The 20,454-nt window shown below is 37.5% G+C and overlaps 5 protein-coding genes across 12 annotated transcripts; 3 read left to right on the forward strand and 2 right to left on the reverse strand.

Annotated features, from left to right (window-relative positions):
* The first annotated feature begins 38 nt into the window (after positions 1 to 38).
* LOC107220295 (phosphate carrier protein, mitochondrial) lies at positions 39 to 3,488 on the forward strand. The gene is made up of 6 exons (XM_015658828.2): positions 39 to 164; positions 248 to 417; positions 1,688 to 1,848; positions 1,954 to 2,190; positions 2,427 to 2,723; positions 2,813 to 3,488. Exons 1-6 carry the CDS (start codon positions 79 to 81, stop codon positions 3,038 to 3,040), a joined length of 1,179 nt encoding a protein of 392 aa, XP_015514314.2. The 5' UTR covers positions 39 to 78; the 3' UTR covers positions 3,041 to 3,488.
* Positions 3,472 to 12,489, reverse strand: LOC107220296 (solute carrier family 26 member 6). 5 transcript variants are annotated; one of them, XM_015658831.2, is made up of 11 exons: positions 12,027 to 12,489; positions 7,753 to 7,863; positions 7,301 to 7,573; positions 6,923 to 7,101; positions 6,673 to 6,837; positions 6,473 to 6,577; positions 6,241 to 6,374; positions 5,988 to 6,150; positions 5,662 to 5,862; positions 5,333 to 5,581; positions 3,472 to 5,253 (listed from the first exon to the last, which is right to left on the reverse strand). In XM_015658831.2, the coding sequence occupies exons 1-11, from the start codon at positions 12,031 to 12,033 to the stop codon at positions 4,819 to 4,821; spliced, it is 2,022 nt and encodes a 673-aa protein (XP_015514317.1). In that variant the 5' UTR covers positions 12,034 to 12,489; the 3' UTR covers positions 3,472 to 4,818. The 5 variants fall into 5 exon arrangements, with proteins under 5 accessions (XP_015514317.1, XP_015514316.1, XP_046593952.1 ...); XM_015658830.2 differs by lacking the exon at positions 12,027 to 12,489 and adding an exon at positions 10,082 to 10,428; XM_046737996.1 differs by lacking the exon at positions 12,027 to 12,489 and adding an exon at positions 8,768 to 8,856.
* Positions 11,226 to 13,359, forward strand: LOC124294111 (small integral membrane protein 8). 4 transcript variants are annotated; one of them, XM_046738006.1, is made up of 3 exons: positions 11,226 to 11,322; positions 11,801 to 11,928; positions 12,488 to 13,359. In XM_046738006.1, the coding sequence occupies exons 2-3, from the start codon at positions 11,821 to 11,823 to the stop codon at positions 12,644 to 12,646; spliced, it is 267 nt and encodes an 88-aa protein (XP_046593962.1). In that variant the 5' UTR covers positions 11,226 to 11,322; positions 11,801 to 11,820; the 3' UTR covers positions 12,647 to 13,359. The 4 variants fall into 4 exon arrangements, with proteins under 4 accessions (XP_046593962.1, XP_046593959.1, XP_046593961.1 ...); XM_046738003.1 differs by having other exon boundaries at positions 11,242 to 11,567; XM_046738005.1 differs by having other exon boundaries at positions 11,243 to 11,683.
* Positions 12,735 to 16,488, reverse strand: LOC107220300 (aspartate aminotransferase, cytoplasmic). Its single transcript, XM_015658840.2, has 7 exons — positions 16,383 to 16,488; positions 16,136 to 16,266; positions 14,820 to 15,110; positions 14,438 to 14,694; positions 14,090 to 14,367; positions 13,824 to 13,966; positions 12,735 to 13,741 (listed from the first exon to the last, which is right to left on the reverse strand). The coding sequence occupies exons 2-7, from the start codon at positions 16,245 to 16,247 to the stop codon at positions 13,596 to 13,598; spliced, it is 1,227 nt and encodes a 408-aa protein (XP_015514326.1). The 5' UTR covers positions 16,248 to 16,266; positions 16,383 to 16,488; the 3' UTR covers positions 12,735 to 13,595.
* LOC107220301 (vacuolar protein sorting-associated protein 26B-like) lies at positions 16,485 to 20,339 on the forward strand. The gene is made up of 7 exons (XM_015658842.2): positions 16,485 to 16,622; positions 17,639 to 17,857; positions 18,006 to 18,149; positions 18,399 to 18,793; positions 18,917 to 19,023; positions 19,454 to 19,665; positions 19,834 to 20,339. The coding sequence occupies exons 2-7, from the start codon at positions 17,855 to 17,857 to the stop codon at positions 20,089 to 20,091; spliced, it is 1,119 nt and encodes a 372-aa protein (XP_015514328.1). The 5' UTR covers positions 16,485 to 16,622; positions 17,639 to 17,854; the 3' UTR covers positions 20,092 to 20,339.
* The last annotated feature ends 115 nt before the right edge of the window (positions 20,340 to 20,454 follow it).

A 20,454-nucleotide genomic window follows, 5' to 3' on the forward strand; every position in this document is an offset into this window, starting at 1 on the left:
TCGGGTTCCCGAACACATCCCGGGTACGTTCATCGCTGTGTTATTAGGAACACTACATTGGAAACAGTTCATGCAATTATGACAGAGGGCAGTGGAGTCGCGACACTGCAGCAGACGTTGGCGATTTCGGAGTACCTTTTTTACTCTCTTTCCACCCCAGGGAGGTGAGTGTCGTGTCGTACTGGGAGCGCTTACTCTGTAATTTGTTAACAAGGTGTTGTTAAAGGGATAAAATTTTGTGTTATAGAGGCAATATCATAGTTCCCGAAGACAAGATGTGGTCCTCGATGATGGAAACCGTCAAAAAGAATCCTTTCGGCTCTCCTTTCATCACAGCTGACTGCCAGGCTCAGCGCGAGGACGGCCAAGCCCTTGTCAAAGGCCGATACATCGCCGCCGCCAACACGGCAGAAAACGGTGAGTTGTATTAAAATAAATAGATAACATGTTTCCACAGCGTTATGCTCCTCTGAGTTTTCATCGTTTATCGCACGCTTCTGTCAAGAAATTCACCCGGTGGTTCCCGTCGTTTGATTGCCGCATTGGTGGCTGCAGTCACATCGATTGAGCGGTTCTTTCGTCGGTCAAAAAACTCAGAATTCATGTTGGAATAGTTTTTCTGTGATATATTTTCTCGAAAAGTTTTCTTCTCTTTACTCGAGTCAAGTTTCATTTTACAACTGTCCTCCTTCACGACCCTGACGCGTGCCTACCGAGGACAAACGGTTGCATAATGGCGACCATTTTGTTGCGAGAATCTTTCAGAGCCAGGGCCTTGGATAGGCATAAAAATACACTTGTCTTTTTGTAATTTCATTTAGAATAGACCTGAATTTAAGGATCTATATTTAAATTGGCACACAATCGATTGTTTGTCAATAGGACGATCCTTGAACTCGTTCTAGATTTAAATTTTCATTGAACCATATACGTTACGTGCGTACCGATTGGCTAATTCGATAATTCTTTTTACAGGCATTTTACCCGACATATAATCAATCAGCGTACTGGGCGATTAAAATCACGTGAACAGTAACTTTTGCATAATCAATCAACTGATTCTGTTGTGCGGATTTTTTTAACGAATTATTTCCGCATTACTTTCGGTTATTTCCGCAAAATAAAAAATGAAGCACATCCAATTGTCTGACCTGTATATTATGCTAGCTTTACATATATTTTTCTAATCTGCAGTGAGATTTGTTAGATGTAATTCCGACCGTAAGTGATTAGCCCAAGGATTTGTGAAACAGATAAATTACAGTAACTGATTTACTTCTCGCTAAATCTGCTTCAAGTAATTACTTATTAAATTAATTTTCTTTCCTCCAGACATCATTGTTTTTTGAATACCAACATCCAAGATAAAAAAATATGATAAAAGTTGAGGAATCGTTTCATCTTATCCTTAATCCATAATTCAATTTATCCAAGTACATCCCTTAGGGACAACAATCCATTGTTTTGCTTATGCAAATTTCATTGCCTGAATAATTTTTGCTACATTTTATCAATTATAATATTTTTTCTCTATATATTATGTAATACATTGGTATTCAAATTAATGGAGTGTGAGTCGAATGCATCAATTCATGATAATTGAAACACAATTTGTTTTGGTTAGGAATCAGAAATGCACTTCAGGAAAATTTTTTTTCACAAAAATTATACCTTGCAACTGTTACAGACAGCTGCGAGTTCGGCTCCAACAAATACTTCATGCTATGCGGGCTTGGAGGCATCTTGTCCTGTGGTCTCACCCATACTATGGTTACCCCCCTTGATCTGGTCAAGTGCCGTATTCAAGTAGACCCTGCAAAATACAAGTCCGTCTTCAACGGATTCAAGGTAATGAAACAATTTCACAAAACTTTGTTACTTGTGGATTTTTTGTAAATATTTATGCAAAAAATGTGAAATGTAAACTACATATCAATTTATAATGTTTGACAGGTTACTGTCAAAGAGGGTGGTGTCAGAGCCTTGGGAACAGGATGGGCTCCAACTTTCTTTGGATATTCCATGCAAGGAATGTTCAAGTTCGGTCTCTACGAAGTCTTCAAAGTTTACTATTCGCAACTAATTGGGGATGAACTTTCCTATGAATACAGAACAACACTATACCTCGTTTCATCTGCATCTGCAGAATTCTTCGCTGATATCGCTCTGGCTCCCATGGAAGCTGCCAAGGTTATCCTCAACGATATATTTATTTCCTACCTCCTCTCAAATCCTGTGACACATAAAATTTTGTTCGGATAACATAACCAAGATTGGAATGTTTGCAATCTATCCCCAGATTTTCTCTCCCCCTCCTCAGGAATCCTGAACTTTTCCTAGCAAGTGAGTCCGACTCTGCCAGCATTTTCCCACAATTCGATAAATACTATTGTTGTAATGACATTATCTCCGTTCCACATATTTAGGTCAGGATTCAAACTATGCCTGGTTACGCAAAAACTCTGCGTGAAGCGCTGCCCAAGATGCACGCTGACGAAGGTCTCGGAGGTTTCTACAAGGGTTTGGTGCCACTTTGGCTCCGCCAGATCCCCTACACCATGATGAAGTTTGCCTGTTTCGAACGTACCGTCGAATTATTGTACAAGCATGTCGTGCCCAAGCCGCGTGCTGACTGCACCAAGGGCGAACAGCTCGTTGTAACCTTCGCTGCTGGTTATATTGCTGGTGTGTTCTGCGCCGTTGTTTCTCACCCCGCTGACTCGGTGCGTAATTTTTAATAAATTCGGTTATGCTTGACGCGATTTTCAGTCAGAATTGTTGGCATTCAAATCCCTGCCAATTGTTTCAATAGGTTGTGTCCAAGTTGAACCAAGAGAAGGGAGCCACAGCCGGTGACGTTGTGAGGAAACTTGGTTTTGCTGGATTATGGAAGGGACTGGCACCCAGAATTGTCATGATCGGTACTTTGACGGCTGCCCAATGGTTTATCTACGATGCGGTCAAGGTATGGCTGCGCATGCCACGTCCACCACCACCAGAGATGCCAGAGTCGCTAAAGAAGAAGTATGGCATCGCTTAAGTGTCGATTGAACAAAGTAAGACAAAGAAGAAGAAAAAAGCATAAGTGAAAAATAAGTAATTAACTATGCCTAGAAGATGAAGCTAGACCAATTCAATTCAATTATTATAACCAGTCACGGTTTGATACTGTTATTGTGTCTGGTGAATTTTATCAATACTCTCATACCACGTCTCATTACTGTTAACGTGTTTCCATCAATCACTGTATTCGTGGATCTTTCAGTAAAATACCCAATACCGCAATAAAGAAACCAGAACGATACAGGCTACCCATTGATTGTACTGTTCAGTATTTGTAGCCATGAAAGTAGTGAAATTACATGACTAATAACTGTGTAAATTATTATAACGACGCGATAACGAACCAAGTTGTCATGCAATCATTGCTGCTTTGTAAATAGGGTGATCGCTAGAAAATAAATTACTAGGTTCATCGTATAAACATATTTTAATCTTTCATTCCACTTCCTTACGAATATACCCATATAATAATTCGCTCCAGCGCATAACGCATCATAAACACTTAGCTAATCTAATTACAATTATTCACGTCTAAGAATCAAGTCATAATCCTGTTACAGTTGTGTTTCTTCTACCAGCTCCTCTTATACACACATTATTAAATTAACCGACTCAGCGCGAAATGTTAACTGATTATGAAAGCTCACGTATCACTTATCAGTAGACCTTAACTAAAGACTCTTGAGACGAGTTAGAATACATTGTTATCTCAATGCTTATCAATAGGAGCTCCCTTAACTTTATACTGTCGGAAATTTGTACAGAAATTCATGTATAGTTGAGTTTGACAGTGTAAGTCTCTATTGAAATATTCGAATCAAAACTTCGTGTCTCCTTTAACTGTTTGGCGTCAAGGAATGTAATTGAGTTCACTTCACTATTAAATGTCATAATTTCGTGGAACAGATTCGACAGTAACATAGAAATGATAATTTTGTACATGAATTCTTTTATGAGCACCACGGACTTAACGAGGAACAATTACATTATCGGCATAACTTTACATCGATTGTATATTTTAAGTTACTGCAGTAATCACATTTCAACTCGTTAAACAATTGATAAATATCTACGCTTCTTTGCTGCATCTCAGTATCATTAATTGCAGCGAAAAATAACTAAGTACTTGTGCTCATTGAATAGTAAGCGCGTTTTAAAAATTTTCTAAAATAGGTATTATTCACCAAGTAACAATCAAGTATAGATAGTTGAATACGAATCAAGTATTTTGCTAATATTGTTGGCTGATCTACCATACAAAAATATATTTACATCACGACATATTATCGTATGAATGGTGGAACATCTAGCTAAAATGAATTACAAAATGACGTATAAAAATATACACATGCAGGTATATACGCTCAATTATAAAAATATAATCTTAACGAGTATAAAAAACCTAATAACAATGATTCGAATAGGGCGAAATCTGAGTTAGTTAAAACAAGTTGATGATTTTTCGTGGAGCATCAATCTATCAGTGTACTCGTCTTTCGACAAAATACTCATCTCGTTTGTAAATAGCATGCGAATTTATGTAACGTAACACTGCGCCAACAAGAAATATTGCTGTGTAGTATACTAGAAAGAAAAATTCCAATTTTGATGAAGGTTGTATGAGAACTCTTGAAATGTACGAGACTTTTTTTGATCTTTCTTTAGTTTCTATTTAAAACAGAAAGTGTTCGAAACTTTTGCACACGTTCATGGCAAAAGAGATAATTTGTTGAATAGCAATGTTGCATTTTTCTGTCATTTGAACAATTCGTGCTGGATGAAAGTAACAGCGTCGTGCACACCGACAAAAATTCTAAAACTTGGCTCCTTGTTTTGAAATTGATCACATTTTACTATCTGTTCAAAAACGGGACCCGAGCAGCCCGCCAAATATACTGGAACCTCTATTTTCTCAAACTCTGTAGTGAGAAATCTGAGTGTATTTATACCACTGGGATCGATATAGCTCATAGCGCTTAAATCTAATATAATACACCTGAGAGCTTCTTTATCCTCGCTACCGAGGGGATCGGGATACAATCCTTTTTTAGTGAGTTTTCTTCTCTCTTCCACCACTTCACGTGGTACGACACCTACTAGTTTGAATAATTCCGACTTCAAATGCCCAGAATTGGCAAAATTCAAGCCACCACAGTAGTGGAAAATTTTTATTCCACAGAGCTCCGTCGTCTATAATTGAAAATTGAATATGAAGTAAAATGAGTCGTGGGTGTCTTATTGTTACCAAATTTTTGTCAGCTCGACTTACGCCTTTGAATCGTTTCAAGTCCAAGTACAAATCTGTGTTTGGAATGTGACCCAAGAGGCATGTGTACGGCCTGATGGATTGCACGAATATGCTTGTCAATGAAACAAGCAGCCCGACAACTAAACCAATGTCAATATTTACAAGGACAACCACGAGAAAAGTGACAATCCAAACAGCAGCATCCAGTTTACTTAATTTCCAAAATTTCTTCAATTCACATGCTTGTAAAAGCATTCCCTTAAGTGCTACCTGAAAGTTAAACACATTCCGTAAGATTTAGTGCAATATTCTTAATGCTTATTTTTCACAATCTCTCAAGAGGTACTTACAACAATAATCGACGCGAGGACGCATCTTGGTAAAGGTTCAAAAAAAGGTCCTATCCACAGAAGAATCGTCAATAATATTCCACATGACACAATACTGGCGAGTTGGCTTTTTCCACCAGTTGTCTGCTGTATCAATGATCGACTGAGCGAGGCAGTGACTGGCATGCAGGAAAAAAAAGACCCAACGATATTACTGCTCCCCTGTAACGTAATGTGCCGTGTGATATTAAATTTTAATCGCTGTACGTTAATTAAAAAATATCGAATGGATGCTGAATCATGCGCGAATCAAATTTCAATTATATTGCGCAAATTAAAAGTTTCACCATCGCTAAGAGCTCTTGATTGGAATCCACTTCGTAGTTTAACTTCTGTGCAAATATCAATGCCATCGACATCGTTATAGTATACGAGACCATGGTTATCGCAACACTCTCGAATGCTATTGCAGGTAGTAAAGAAAAACTGGGAGGCTTCGGTATCGGCAGTCTGTAAAATGATGCAATTATTTTCGCGTTACTTACACGCGTTTTCTAGAAATTATTCATCAAATTAGTTGAACTTGATTTTTATACAAACCCTGTGGGAATATCACCGACAGTTCGAATGTTGTAGACCTCTGGTAGATTGCCGTAATTAGATATTAAAGTGCCGGTAACAACAGCCACTAATTCAATCGGTATCGGTATGCTACATTTTTTTGCGATGTATGGCTGTAAGTCGTCAAATTTTATACGTTATATGAACATTTCATCATCCAAAAGGCACAGCGCAATAGACGAAATGTAATTAAGCTCAGACTTGTACCCACCTTGATTATTTCATTGTTAAAAACCATGATTATTATCGCAACTGTAGAGATTATAGCAGCAGCTATATTCACATTTGGTAGTTCGTTGAAAATATCTATGCAAGACTGAAATTTTTTTTTTTAATCCAGATTATAGGGCAAAAATAAGAGGAAAGAAAGCAAAGACAAAACAAATCTATACTTAATTCATTAATACTTACAAATATTAATTTGAACATTGACTTTTGCTTGGGCAGCTGTAAGCCGAGGAGATCTTTTATTTGAGATATAAGTACCCAAACAGCAGCACCAGTAGTGAAACCATTCACCAGAGTCTCACTGAGTAAGGTGCTGATTATGCCTAGCCTGAATAAGTACATTCCCAGCTGAAAACCCGTGAATACATTGGATTTATAAATTGCAACGTACAATTCAAGTCTTGTATTTAATGTATTTTAAAGAATGGCTCACCTGAAGTATTCCCACCATAAAGGTGACGGTTGTAGCCACCTCGATAGGAGTGTAAGTAGCCACTGGTACATCCGGTGATAATGTTGGGTCTGTCACATTTGACTGAGCCAACACATCTGGAAATGTGGCGTGAGTGGTAACCGCCTTCCCCGTCATTAGGCAAACAACAGCGAATGTACCTAATTTTCGGAGAGTGACTTGGTCAGAGGAGGATCTCAATGGTAGCATTGGTAAAGTTTCAATTGATGCATTTCCATTTTACTGCAGTAAAAAAAGTCTGTTCGCAGACGGGAAATTTCGAGAAGAAGAGTGAGAAAGAAATGGACTTGGCGTTAATGATTCGAGATATCGCGGTAATTGTGCTAATGTCATGTTTACCCATTGAAACGTGCTTTGAAGTTCCTAAGAAAAAGTATACTAATACTGGGAAGAAAGCCATGTATATGCCTACGACTGGTGGTACGTTTCCAAGTAGAGCGTAGGCCATTCCTTGGGGTATGTGCATGATGGCGACGGTCAGACCAGAGATCAGATCGGAGCAGATGTCTTTTTTCCACTCATAACTTCTGAGCCAATTCAACGCCGGTATTGTCGAAGTAGTGCATGACCCACAGCTTTTTGATTTCAGAGACTTTTTAGTGTTCCTCACAACTGTATTGAAAAAATCAACAATGCAGTGACCACTTCATCAAAATTCCTTTCACAAGCAATAATTGCTTTTAGTAATAATAACAGCTGACTGATGAGTTGCCACTTTTACGTTTTTTTTGTGACTCAATTATGCAACAAATTGCTTTTCCAAATTGGGCTACCAGCGTCCAAATACTCACACGAATGCTTCGGCTTCTCGTAGTGGTAAGCTTTGTTCAAAGCGTCTTGTTCATAGAGCGGTCTTTCGACTTGCAGGTGCCTCAGCACTTCGTCTTCCTTATCCATGCTTCCTGTTGAGTTTGCAAAAGTCAAACATTTAATTTATGGAAAAAATTGAGGGGGCTGTTGAATTCTTCGAAAAAGTAATATCTAGCTTTTGAAATTCTGACCTAAGTACTCCGCCTGTGGTTATTCGAAAACTAAATTTCTTTGTAATAAGCTGTATTGAGATTACAATCAAACCAATTGATAGATAAGTAATAATCTAATGAGAAAGCAGCTACACGTTCATGGGTAGAGTATTTGGTTGCTTATCTCTTCCATTCCGCCGCCTTAGTAATATGTCGATCATTAAGATTTGCTTAAAGAAAGTTACATAACTTGTGTCCACAAAAGATTGAGACTACGTATACGTAATATTGTAGTTCCTTAAACAACATTGATGCGGATTAGGTGGATTTGAATCGAGGGCTTTTATTATTCTCCACGCTTTCTATTCTCAACTAAGACGCAAGGTTGTTACATTTTACAGTAAACAGTGAGGGTATAATCAGACTGGCTAATGCTAGCCGGATTAATGACTCAAAATAAATATAATCTAGTTCTATAAAACTATTTGCATTGATGCTAGAAGAGGGAGAAAAATAAAATATAAAGGATGTTTTCACCAGTTCTTTTTATTTTTATTTCCCAATTTTTAGATTCCAAATTTTGCGTTTCGTGACTTCTCCAAATTCAGCCGACGGACAAGCGTCAATGGAAAAATATTCCGCGTTGCAATTTTTACGTTCATTTAACGTTTCTCGCTTGAAGAATTCAAAGAGGGGAAATTCCTGACGATTACACATAACCTTGTAGCGTACGTGAGACAGAAGTGAGACGGAACTATAATAATACACGTGAACTTGGTTTTGAGTTGTGAGAGAGAAATTCAAACTGACAAACAGAGCTATGCAGCAAACAGAATCTATTCACCTATACTTATATTCGTAATTGTGGTTTATTTAACACCGCGAGTAACGCGGATCATATACCGTCAATTTGCCAGTGAACTTATAGAATACAGATTCTGTAATACTGAAGTGCTGAAAAAAACGTGTTCGACACGTAAATTTCAACCTTGTAATTTATTTTTATCCACCTCTCCGATAGTTCAGGTGTTTTACAATTACTTTCTTCAGTTCTTTGTAAGCACATTAGATTCATCTATCATTGGCTACATTGTAAACTGAATCTCGTGTTCTAGAAAACAAATTATTACAGAAATCAATTGACGCATTAATTAGGCACGCGTCATTCAGCGTACAAATAATAACATCCAAGTGCGGTGAACCGACGACAATGTAGCATAGAATTCATTTTACCAGGTCTCCTTTGTCGTGTCGCATTTTACGTCTCTTATGTACAACATAACAATGTACAAGAATGTAGGAATAAAGAATAAAATTCAGCCAGTTATGTGATTCACTCATCGTAACGTGAATCGTGATGTTCAAAAGTGAAGTACACATCTAGCTGTTTTCCTTGCGTTTTGAGGTTTCACTTCATTTGTCGCCTATATTCATTACGCATCATCGCTGATCTCAGTGCACATCACCAGTTACGAAATCGAAAACGAATTATCATATTAATCAGTTGTTCGAACCCTCAATACAATTCGAATCGAAGATTGTAAATCAAGTTTGTTTGTAGCAAAGTCAATATATTTTCTTATGATACTCGTAGCTTCTTGTCAATCTCAATTTAGTTGAAACTTGAATGGCACATATAAGTCGCCTTTGTTAGCCGCACGAGCTGTATTAGCGACTTGAAAGCAAGTTTCGCAATACCAATTTTATAGATATATCCATACTACCTACGCACATCATAAGGATAAGCTGTATTGCCGAAAAATCACTTTTGTACACCGCTCTAAGTTCAGGCATGAATAGCTCAGAAATTTGTATACGAAATAAGGAAATTGAAGAAATTAAAATAGGATTGTCACGCGGTATCGTGTGATACTTGCGAGGGCATCATATAAGTTCTTACAAAGTTCCGCGTACTGCAATCATGCGGTATAAACGTTAACGGTCGATCAGCTAAATAAGTATTAATTTATATATGCGATTACCGTATTAACGGAAATGAGTTTTAGAGAGAGAATTATTTTACGCACAATGCAGGAAATTATAGTATGGTTAATTTACGGCTAAAAATTCTTAAGCGTATTAAATAAATACTTACAAAGCTTATGTAATAATGAAACGTACGATTATAGTAAATCGTAACAATAATAATTGTTATTACCTTCTGCTCTGTAACTTTTGATATACCACATATAGGTATAGTATATACGTATATTCAACTGGATGCAACCATGTCCTTTGCAGTTTTTTTGTATGTCAGTGTATTATACGTATTGTTTTCTTCTGCACTTAGACAAATGTTATAATGATAATTATGTACAATTTCTCAATACTACTGTGCGTGGTAGTAATAATTATCGACTCAAATTATAATACTGAACGTTACAATCCGATCTTACTACCGGGAATTGATCTGCAATTATTGTCACCGCAGCGATGTATTACAAAATGACCAAAGCCGCTGCTGCTGATATCTCATTACCACGACCCAGGCACAGTGACTACTGAAGTCTGCATCATCTAGCTGCCGATTTTATTTACAAAGACCCCACACGCACACAAGCACGTTGACTGAAGGCTGACGTCGATATCACACGTCGTTGACCATTCGCTACTCAATTATACAACTACAACTACTGCCGCAGCTCCTAGGCTCGTTTAAACCGCCGAAAATTATTAGCGTCGTTCTTCCTAATTGCAGCGATTCTTTCAATTTCTTTTTATACATGATTATTTATTAATGCCTGTAACACAGCACAATTTTAAGTAAACATTGCCGATGCCAAGCATTAATCGAACCGTGCGTACATTAAAGTATACTTTGTAATGCCTGGCGACACAGGCATCGTGGTATACAGATAAATAACGCGGAAGCGGCGTGCAAACAAAACATTCAAACCGTTGCATATCTACTAAATCTTATCAGTGGTTATTCCTACAAATTACTTATACCTCAAAATTAGTTATATGCTTGTACTACTTATTTCTTGCAGATCTGACGAGTAGATTATACAGGTTGTGTTCGGCTTAATTAATCTTGAATGTATTGTAACACTTCAAGTTTTGAATCACATACGCCGAATAATCGATCACATTGTCACTGCTTCATTTTTTAGGCTTTAGTTTTTGTTTTCATCGTAACTCCTCGGTACACATATTTCGCCCAGATCGTACGATAATTCTCGCAGACCTAATGCCATCAACGCAGTGAGCCCCATTGCAGGCAGCCCAAGGTACCGAAGCGTGTGCCAAGTTGCCTTAGTTTAGGCTCTAGGTTTTCATTCCTTGCCCCTGTCCGTCGTTATCACATGTACGCGATTCGTTCGTCACGGGACTAAAGCCACTTCAAAGTGCATAAGTTGTCTGTGGAATGGGTCGTAATCAGCTGACGGCAAAAATCAGGCACGAACGGCATGATCGAGCGAGTGGACAGATACGGACCGCATTATTCCTATCTTAACAACAGATTACATTACGAACGAGAAGTTTTTCAAAATTCTTTTTGAAATTTTGTATCGTACTAATGTGTCATTAATCGATACGTACTTGCCAAAATGCATCACAGGCTTTCGAGAGATTATATAATAATTAATCAATCTTGAACGACCGGAGAGCCAGGATGATAGGATAGCGCGATATTTTCATGTATAAGGAACTATCCGCCACCTCTAAGTACCGTATATTATTAATATTTTATTTAACTCATTCCCATTATTAGAAGCCAAATTTTATATTTTTCGCACCTAACCTCAAAGCTTTCAAGGTAATTTTATGTGTCAGTTTTACATAAACGTTAGCATTCCACTTATCTGGAAAGACGAGACATGGGTATGAATACTATTTTTAAGTCTGACATTGTCCTTCTTATTTCACGCTACAGGTATTCGTCAAAATATAGTCATGTCGAATGATAAAAACACCCCAGCAGCCAAGCCCGGAGATGGTTTAAGATCATTGCGGAGTACCATGCTATTCAGAGCCATAAACTATGAACTTTATGTAAAACCGGTGAGTTTACTTATAGTAACGTATTATTTATCACAAAGATATACCCTAATTTATTTTCAATGACAGAGAAAGGGCTTTAGTTAAAAGTTGACTCTCACCATACATTTTTGCTGGCTTTAGTATTCACTCCATGCACTTAAATCTTCAGCTACTGTTTAAAACGATATACTTTACAATATGTGTTTAATGCCTTCAATGACTTCTGCAGTGCTGATTTACGGATTTATCTAAATGTAAAATGTAAAATTTTACTTCCTTGTTAAACGGAAGAGCACCGAAATACTTGTCATGTATTATGCTAAGTACTTGGCTGAACTAAATGCCACTTGCACTGTTCGGATGATTTACGCCTGTTTGCTAAAGTCAATATATACTCCCCGATAACCTTATTGATAAAAGCAGGATTATCCAATCTATGATGATGTGTTTTTCCCATTTACCCACAACTGATGAAAACCATAGTAAAAGTATCGCACAAAATTGTGTTTCAAATGTATATCTTCTGTCATACTTTATTCGAATAACTATTCAAGTATGAAATATTATCTTGAAATTTCAGAATGCTGTGATCATGGCACTGGGTGTTCTGGCCATGACTGGATGTGCTGGGTATATTCTTTACATGCGCAGCAAATACGAGGGAATGGGCTATTACTCGGCAATCGAACCAGACGGCAAAGAAACGTTTAAGAAAAGAAAATCAAAATGGGACGATTGAATACTTAGTAATTTTTTTTCGATTTTCTCTGCAGGTTCTTGCAGACGCTTCTAACTGTAATGTTTACTATATTTCAAGGAACTAGATATCGATTTGAAGTTATTTATTTTTGGGCTATTTTAGTTTATAAATATATATGTAATATATAGACTTTATTTATTCAATGTAGATATATTTATATTATTAGCCGCATCTAATTCATGATCTGTAATTGTTATCTACAGTCTACAGTTCGTTGTCGAACACAATAATACATTATTTTCAAATAACGTTTGTAAAGCATTTTAATCACTTTTTTCTGTTCTTTGTAGCACCTGATAGTAAGATTGCGAGAAAATATTAATTACGAAATTGTGAGGTATAATAATTAAATGCAACAATTAAATATAGACACAATTTTTGGTTGGTGTTTTAAATCTATGGAGCTATCTTCTTGTTTCTCTTTTATCCAGGTAAAAATGCGACCGAGGTAGAAAATACATATTGTACCTAAATCTATGTCTAATAGTTGTCCTTAAAAATTTTCCTTCAACACGAAGTGAGGCTGGGTTTTGCACTATTCAAATATGTTACCAGATATGAATGAAATTTTTCGTCAAACATACCCTTCAGATAATCATCTTTATAGTAAGAGTAGAAAAATTCATACCAAATTCGTTGCAAACTAATTCTGAACACCTCGATGGTTTGTACTAAATTGTGGATGATGAGTTTTATCAAGTGAAAAATCTTACCGATCTTAGAGTTGTATATTTTGAGTTCTTTTTCTCCCCTTTCCATGCGTATGTAATAAATGAGTTCAAGAGTACTTTACATCTGTATCCCTGTTGCGTCTATCAATTAGGTATTTTAATTTGCAATGTCAAACGTTTTGAAATTTCTCCATATAATCTTTGAGCGTGTAGGTAAGTGAAGGAGTAAATGTTTTCAATGATCAATATCTGGTTTCTTACGCTGTAGGGAATCGTAGCACAGTATCGTGTATAGCCTTTGCTACATAATCCAGGTTATTCTCGTTAAGTCCGCACATGTTAATCCGTCCGCTGCGCAACAAGTAAATATGATAGTGGTCCATAATGTGCTCAACTTGCCGTTCTGGAAAATATATTTATTCGCTTCAAGAAATTGAAATTCATTTCTCGTCTTATGTTTTGACTTTGAATTGAATAATACTTGCCATTCAATCCAGTGTACGAAAACATTCCAATCTGCTTTATGATGTGTTCCCAAGTTCCGGGGGTTCCCAATCTCTGCAATCTCTCGTATAGCCCTGTTCGCATGTCCTTTATTCTTCCTGACATCAAGCGAATGTGGGCTTTCCTATTTATTCGAGTAGATAATTATTAATAAATAAAGACGTTGAAGTAAAATACCTTGCATGAGGTATGCAAAGCCCCACAAAATTATACTGCAAATTTCCTTGTAGACCACCGAAGTTATTACCATTGCTCGAAGAGGTCTGGGTCATTGAGCACAGTCCCAACGACACGTGCACCATGGTTTGGCGGGTTGCTGTACATTCCTCGGACGATAAGAGTCAGCTGAGACTTTACTTCAACGACTTCTTTCATGCTTGACATGACAACAACCAAGTTTCCAACTCTCTCGTTGTAAAGGCCAAAGTTTTTAGCGAAACTCTGCGTGCATATCAGCTCCATACCTCGGTCGACAAAGATTTTTACAGCAGCCGCGTCACGCTCCAAATCGCCACTGGCAAAGCCCTGAAATGACAAAACTCTGATGACGTAAAGTATGCAGGTCAAACGTAACCTAAATGAGCGATAGCAATACCTGATATGCACAGTCAAAAACCGGGAACAGTTTTCTCTCCTCAACGACGTCGGCAATGCGCCGCCATTCGCCCGGAGTTGGGTCACAACCAGTCGGGTTGTGAGCACAGGCGTGTAAAATGACGACAGCATTTTCCGGAGCATCTTTCAAGTCAGTGAGCAGACCCTCAATGTCTACACCTCGTGTTACCGGATCCCAGTAGCGATATTCGCGTATGTTCTTGAAGCCGCCATTGGAAAATACCAATTTGTGGTTTTCTGTGATTTTGAATAATGAAATTGATTTAATTTATTTATTTGATTACAGTTGCCATTATGGTTTTCTGTGATCTTGAATAATGAAATTGATTCATTTTTTGGTTGAAATAGCGTTTTTTTGTCACCCCAAGTTGGCTTGCTGCAGTAAAATGTGTCCAAATGGAGAATTCGGGAAAGGAATTCAGCTGCTAAGCGCAAGGCCCCTGTTCCAGAAAGCGTTTGGACTCCGAAAGCACGGCCTTCCAGAAAAGGTGCAGAATCTGGCCCCAGAAGAATTCTAGTCGCAGCCTGGCTAAATGAATCCAATCCCAACACAGGCAAATACTCGTGGTTCTGGGTCTCATCGGTAGCCAACTTGCTCTCAACTTGACGAACGACTGGCAGTACCCAAGGCTTACCTTCGTTGGTACGATATGCTAAGATGGAAAAAAAAGAACGATCACAGAATTTTATTTTGTACATGAAAAAGAAGAAATTCTACTTCTTATTAGTATTCTGTTTGACAGGTGTAAAAACAGTTACGATGATTCTAAAAATAGAAAAGTAGTTATTCTTACATCAGACCAGATTTTTTTTACGCCAGAAGCACAGTTCATGTTTTCCTGAGATTGCATCAATGTTTTCGTATCAGGGAATGAAATTTCTCAATTGCTATTACATTAAGCGGATAAACAGATTTTTTTTTTTATTAATTTTGTTCCGATGAAGCAACAGGGGCAAGCATTGATGTTATGGAGTCGAGGTTTTTCATCTCATCTAATTTCTAACTGGTCATGCAGCCACAGGCTACGCATTGTATAAGAACATCAAGTGATACAGATAAATCCAAGACTATATTTCTTCACGGCAGTTATGTAATGCCGTTTATGAACTTCAAAGTCTTATCTATAATAAGACTGTATCTAATCATTGAAAGAATATTGATATTATAGCGGTTAGATTAATCTGAACAAAAATCGCAAATGTTAATGGTGTAATCCATCTCTATGAAAAAGGAAGCATTCATGATGTTGAAGAAAATTTGCGAAATTTTTCATTTTGAGAAAGACTTGAATTTTTTTTGAGCAGTTGCTGATCGGTCGAATAGCCTACCTAACACAGAGATTAATGTTTATTGCGTAGCAAGGACAATGTGTGTGCAGCTGGGCGAATTACATAATGTGATGTATATTTGTATTAGCAAAGGTCAGTCAAGGGTAAACATGTATTATCTATAACATACGAGTTTGCGTAGGTGAATTCTGAGCGATTGATTCAATTAAATGACAAGTGACAATCGTTCAATTGTGATTTTTAATCGATTAATAAATGTCTTTGAATTTGAATTTGAGTGTGAAAAATTCAACTTGATATTGAGAAATGAACCGATGTGGTGGAGATTGAAGATCACATCTATAGCCTGGTTTGCTTCAAATTTGATTAAACTCTGGATTAGACATACCGCCAACAGTCAAATTCACTTTGGGTTCATGCGGGTCGTTCTGAAAGGCCTTCGAAAGGGCAAAGACTTCGATAGGAGGTCCTAGTTTTACGTCGGCAAATCTGCTTGGCATTTTATTAGCTGTGTTTGATCTGAAATAAGAAGATCAATATTGATGCTTGCGTCGATATTACTGATACCACAATCGCGGATTTTATCCTTGTATGTAATAATTTTTCTTATAAATTGTTTAATTTCGATAACTTACTGGCCGATGGTTGGACGGAAAACGCGGACAATCGAATGACGTTAATTCTCGCGCAGAACGAGAACTCTGAACGGCGGTGTTATACTCGACAAAGTGACACCAGTCCCTGAAATCAGGAAATACGTAATACTTTGGAGATAATCGCAACTCTAGATACCGCACGGTCATACAATCGTATTTTTACGTAATCTGGAACTCCCTTCTTCCACCGTCACGAAGCGCGTGGTTCCGGTTTTCAAGGTATTCCCTTCTCTTTTTTTAATGTCAATCTTCTTAATAGCAATTCTAATCATCCGACAATATTTACTGTACCGTTATCATCACGCTCACTCATTAATTGTCAGACTTCCGTCAACATTCATTAAAAATCTTAAATTTGGATTATTATTATTTTCCGTGCTCGAATTTGAGAAAAAAAATATGCTAATCTCTAGAAAAACTACGTAGTTTTTCAATATGATTTAAGTTGGCACACGTCAGTTGTTTTATCGCAATGTTTTCTTATGATAGTGATCAGGTCAAAATGCGTACACTACACAGGCATGACATGAGTCACGTGATATGGAGTTTTCAAACAGCGCGGGAACGAATACATCAATCGCGTTTTTATACTTTAACTCAACTGTTCTGATATTTGGCGGCAATCAATCGATGCGCGATTCTCTTCATTCGTGGCCAACGTATAATTCTGCCTATGCACAAGTGCATACGTTGTTGTATGCATCATATCGTAATATTAATGAAGCCAGTTGAATAATCTTGGCGGAATTCACGTCGTCATATATCTTGAAGGAATTGTACAAGAATTCAGACACGAGAATGCAATACCGATTGAAAGAACTGATTTTGATTTTCATCAACGTCCCTATCAATCTTCATTCTGAGTTCTAACACGTTTAATAACCATTCGAAGAATTAATCATGCCGTGTATTGTCAGTAGAGTCGGTAGCCATAGAGTAAAGAGACACGAAGAATGTGGGCCGCGTGTCCCCTGTCAGCCAATCGGTGCTCGCGGCATTTGTCGACCGGGGAAAAGCATAAATGATTCCTAAGTAGGTGTGTAGGTATGTCGGTTCAGTAATTCGTTCGTAGCCCGTTTTCATAAGAAATATCGGCCCGAATAAATGCTGTAGATTTACTTTACTAATAAAATCGTATGACATGTCTAAACGGCTGAAATTGAGTAAACATTTATTTATAACTACTGGAATATAGGATTGATAATTTCTCAGTTTCTTCCGATTATATTTGACAGCCAGAGGTGGGGGTGTTTGACGCCATATTGGCAACTTGTGACTTTTGAGAGACAGACAGCAGAGTATAATAAAAAAAATAACCAAACTTTAACCAGCGTACGTCGAAAAATAATGCCTTGGAGTGTTTTTGATTGATTTCATCACCTACCGCCGATCGACCACCGGTATTATCACGGTAATAAACCGTCCCCACGACTTCGCGAGTCTGACTAAAAATGGTGAGTCTTCGTTAATACAACACGGCAGTTTCCTTGTTGTTGGTTAACGATTACTTTATTCATTCACTCGATGCATTCGCTGACTAGGTCAAGTATTACCGACAACTTTTACTTCATACGTTTCATTTGATTCTTTTCAACTGTTCAGAGTTTCTTTGGGTTCGGGCAATCTGCCGAGATTGAAATCATTCTAGATGGTTACGACACTAGAAAAACAGCAGACATCAAATCTGAAGATGGAAAAAAAGAACGTCACCTTCTCTATTATGATGGTGAAACAGTGTCTGGAAAGGTAATGAACCGATTCGCTTACTCTTCAACAGTTTCTATACCAAATCTCGAGAAATAAAATCTCCAGTGCCATTGTATTAGGTTCTCTATAATATCGACGGTTAAGTCGACTCGCACCTATCATTAGGCAGATAAGCTCAATTAAAAATGATTAGGTATCAAGTATTATGCATATAAACAGTTATCAATATTTGACATTATACATTTTTACATTTATTCATTTGAATATGTATGTGTATTTTCGTTCCAGATAAATGTGAGCCTTAGGAAAGCTGGGAAGCTTGAACACCAGGGTGTAAAGGTTGAGTTCATTGGACAAATTGAGTTGTATTATGATAGGGGTAATCATCACGAATTTACGAGCCTTGTTAAAGAGCTGGCCAGAGCAGGGGAGCTTACGCACAACACCGTTTATTCATTTGAATTTGCCAATGTTGAAAAGCCATTCGAAAGTTATACTGGATCCAATGTCAGACTAAGATATTTTCTCAGAGTAACGATTGTTCGGAGGTTAAGTGACATTGTCAAAGAATCTGAACTTGTTGTACACACCCTTAGCTCTTATCCTGACATGAATAATCCGATAAAAATGGAAGTTGGAATTGAAGATTGCTTACACATCGAATTTGAATATAACAAAAGCAAGTGAGTACTGGACCGATGTTACTTTTTATATTACTTTTTGGATTTTGTTAAACCTAATTCACTCTTGTTCATTTGCAACATACCTGTTGTCTTATTATACACTAGCGTTTATTTATTTTACAGGTACCATCTGAAAGATGTGATAGTTGGAAAAATATATTTCTTGCTAGTCAGAATAAAGATCAAACACATGGAGATAGCAATTATAAAAAGAGAAATCACTGGCTCTGGTAACTATAACGTTGAGAGTTACACTTTTATTGTAGACTTTTCATCGTTGAGTTTCAAATCATTCGCTTTTCATACATCAGGCAGTTTAGTCATTCTTTATCAGCATAGTTAGATACGCCCACCACGGCAAGCCGACAGTGTCTTCTGCACAAATGTTTATCACTATAAATATCCTCTGAATTTAAATTCGATCACAAACCACAAGATATGCACAAATTTCCCTTTTGCAACGCTGTACAAGGAATAAGAAGTTAAATATTCTTCACTGTTTGAACAAAATTGCATGCATTACGTTTTCCTATCATTTGGCATGTTCATGTTGTTGTTTTCTCGCATGTTAAAATTGGAAGTAAAATTTTGTTTTCTTGATGTGAAAACGCTGGTTATTACATAAGACGCTTATGTTGTAACTAGAATATATATTCGCAGGGCCACATACATTCACTGAGAACGAAACAATAGCCAAATACGAAATCATGGACGGTGCACCTGTAAGAGGGGAGTCTATACCCATTCGAGTATTTCTTGCTGGGTACGACCTCGCTCCAACGATGCGTGACATTAATAAAAAGTTCAGTGTCAAATATTACCTGAACCTGGTTTTAATGGACGAAGAAGATCGCCGATACTTCAAGCAGCAGGTTGAATGCCAAAATATAATTCCGTTTCAAAATAATCACCACTAGTACATAGTGATGTAATTCTTCAGTGATTATTTCAAGTACAGAGTATTTTTGGAAAATGATGATTCTCAAAACAGGATAGATGCTGATATTTCCCTGAAAAATATGTTTCGATAATTGTTTCAGGAAATAACGTTATGGCGGAAAGGTGAGAAAAGCCGTAAATCGCAATCTGCCTCACCGCACATGCCCTCGCATCTGGTTTCTGCGGAAACAGGCTTTCCGCAGGGCGTTGCCCCGAATGGACCTCCTTCTGGTGGGTCCGGGCCAGAAGCTGCAAACAGTATTAGCGGTACAGAAGAGATCCAAGCTCCAATCGAAGGAATGACACGGGAGGAGGGTGATGGAGAAGGAGAAAAAGAAACAAGCCCGGAAAACAATTGAATATTTTCTTCCGGTCGTTGAGGCATAGAAAAATTCTGTTGATAATTAAGAATTAATCGGCGGGGCTGAAAGCGAAAGAAATTCAATGGGAGGAAGAAAGTCAGAGAAGAGGCGGCAGAGGAAGAGAGAGAGAGGTAGATAGAGAGAGAAATAGAAATAGACAGAGATATTCAAGATTACTAGAGAGAGAAAGTTGTTTCAACGAATCGTTAAAACGGCAAAGCCATTGGGTTGTTAATATTTGGTAATAAAAAAAAAAAGAAAATTTAATGATTCAGCTAACGAAATAATCTTGCCCTCCGGTAATTTTGCACCTGAACCGATTGTTTCATACCTACAACCATATTGCCATCAGTAGTATAC

The sequence above is a fragment of the Neodiprion lecontei genome, chromosome 4, assembly GCF_021901455.1.
Source record: "Neodiprion lecontei isolate iyNeoLeco1 chromosome 4, iyNeoLeco1.1, whole genome shotgun sequence".
NCBI classification, from domain to species: Eukaryota; Metazoa; Arthropoda; class Insecta; order Hymenoptera; family Diprionidae; genus Neodiprion; species Neodiprion lecontei.

Bases quoted from the DNA above. Each gene is read 5' to 3' on its own strand.
- LOC107220295 (XM_015658828.2), top strand. From the start codon at position 79: ATGACAGAGGGCAGTGGAGTCGCGACACTGCAGCAGACGTTGGCGATT. The intron at 165-247 runs GTGAGTGTCGTG...TTTGTGTTATAG, and splicing joins TCTCTTTCCACCCCAGGGAG to AGGCAATATCATAGTTCCCG. The intron at 2,191-2,426 runs GTTATCCTCAAC...CCACATATTTAG, and splicing joins CTCCCATGGAAGCTGCCAAG to GTCAGGATTCAAACTATGCC.
- LOC107220296 (XM_015658830.2), bottom strand. From the start codon at position 10,112: ATGTGGTATATCAAAAGTTACAGAGCAGAAG. The intron at 6,151-6,240 runs GTTTGTATAAAA...ATCATTTTACAG, and splicing joins GTCGGTGATATTCCCACAGG to ACTGCCGATACCGAAGCCTC. The intron at 5,582-5,661 runs GTAAGTACCTCT...TTTAACTTTCAG, and splicing joins TCCTCGCGTCGATTATTGTT to GTAGCACTTAAGGGAATGCT.
- LOC124294111 (XM_046738003.1), top strand. The intron at 11,929-12,487 runs GTGAGTTTACTT...TTGAAATTTCAG, and splicing joins ATGAACTTTATGTAAAACCG to AATGCTGTGATCATGGCACT.
- LOC107220300 (XM_015658840.2), bottom strand. From the start codon at position 16,247: ATGCCAAGCAGATTTGCCGACGTAAAACTAGGACCTCCTATCGAAGTC. The intron at 15,111-16,135 runs GTATGTCTAATC...TTTCCATCTTAG, and splicing joins AGTGAATTTGACTGTTGGCG to CATATCGTACCAACGAAGGT. The intron at 13,742-13,823 runs GCAAGTATTATT...TATATTTTCCAG, and splicing joins TTCGTACACTGGATTGAATG to AACGGCAAGTTGAGCACATT.
- LOC107220301 (XM_015658842.2), top strand. The intron at 18,150-18,398 runs GTAATGAACCGA...TTTTCGTTCCAG, and splicing joins GTGAAACAGTGTCTGGAAAG to ATAAATGTGAGCCTTAGGAA. The intron at 19,666-19,833 runs GTTGAATGCCAA...TAATTGTTTCAG, and splicing joins GCCGATACTTCAAGCAGCAG to GAAATAACGTTATGGCGGAA.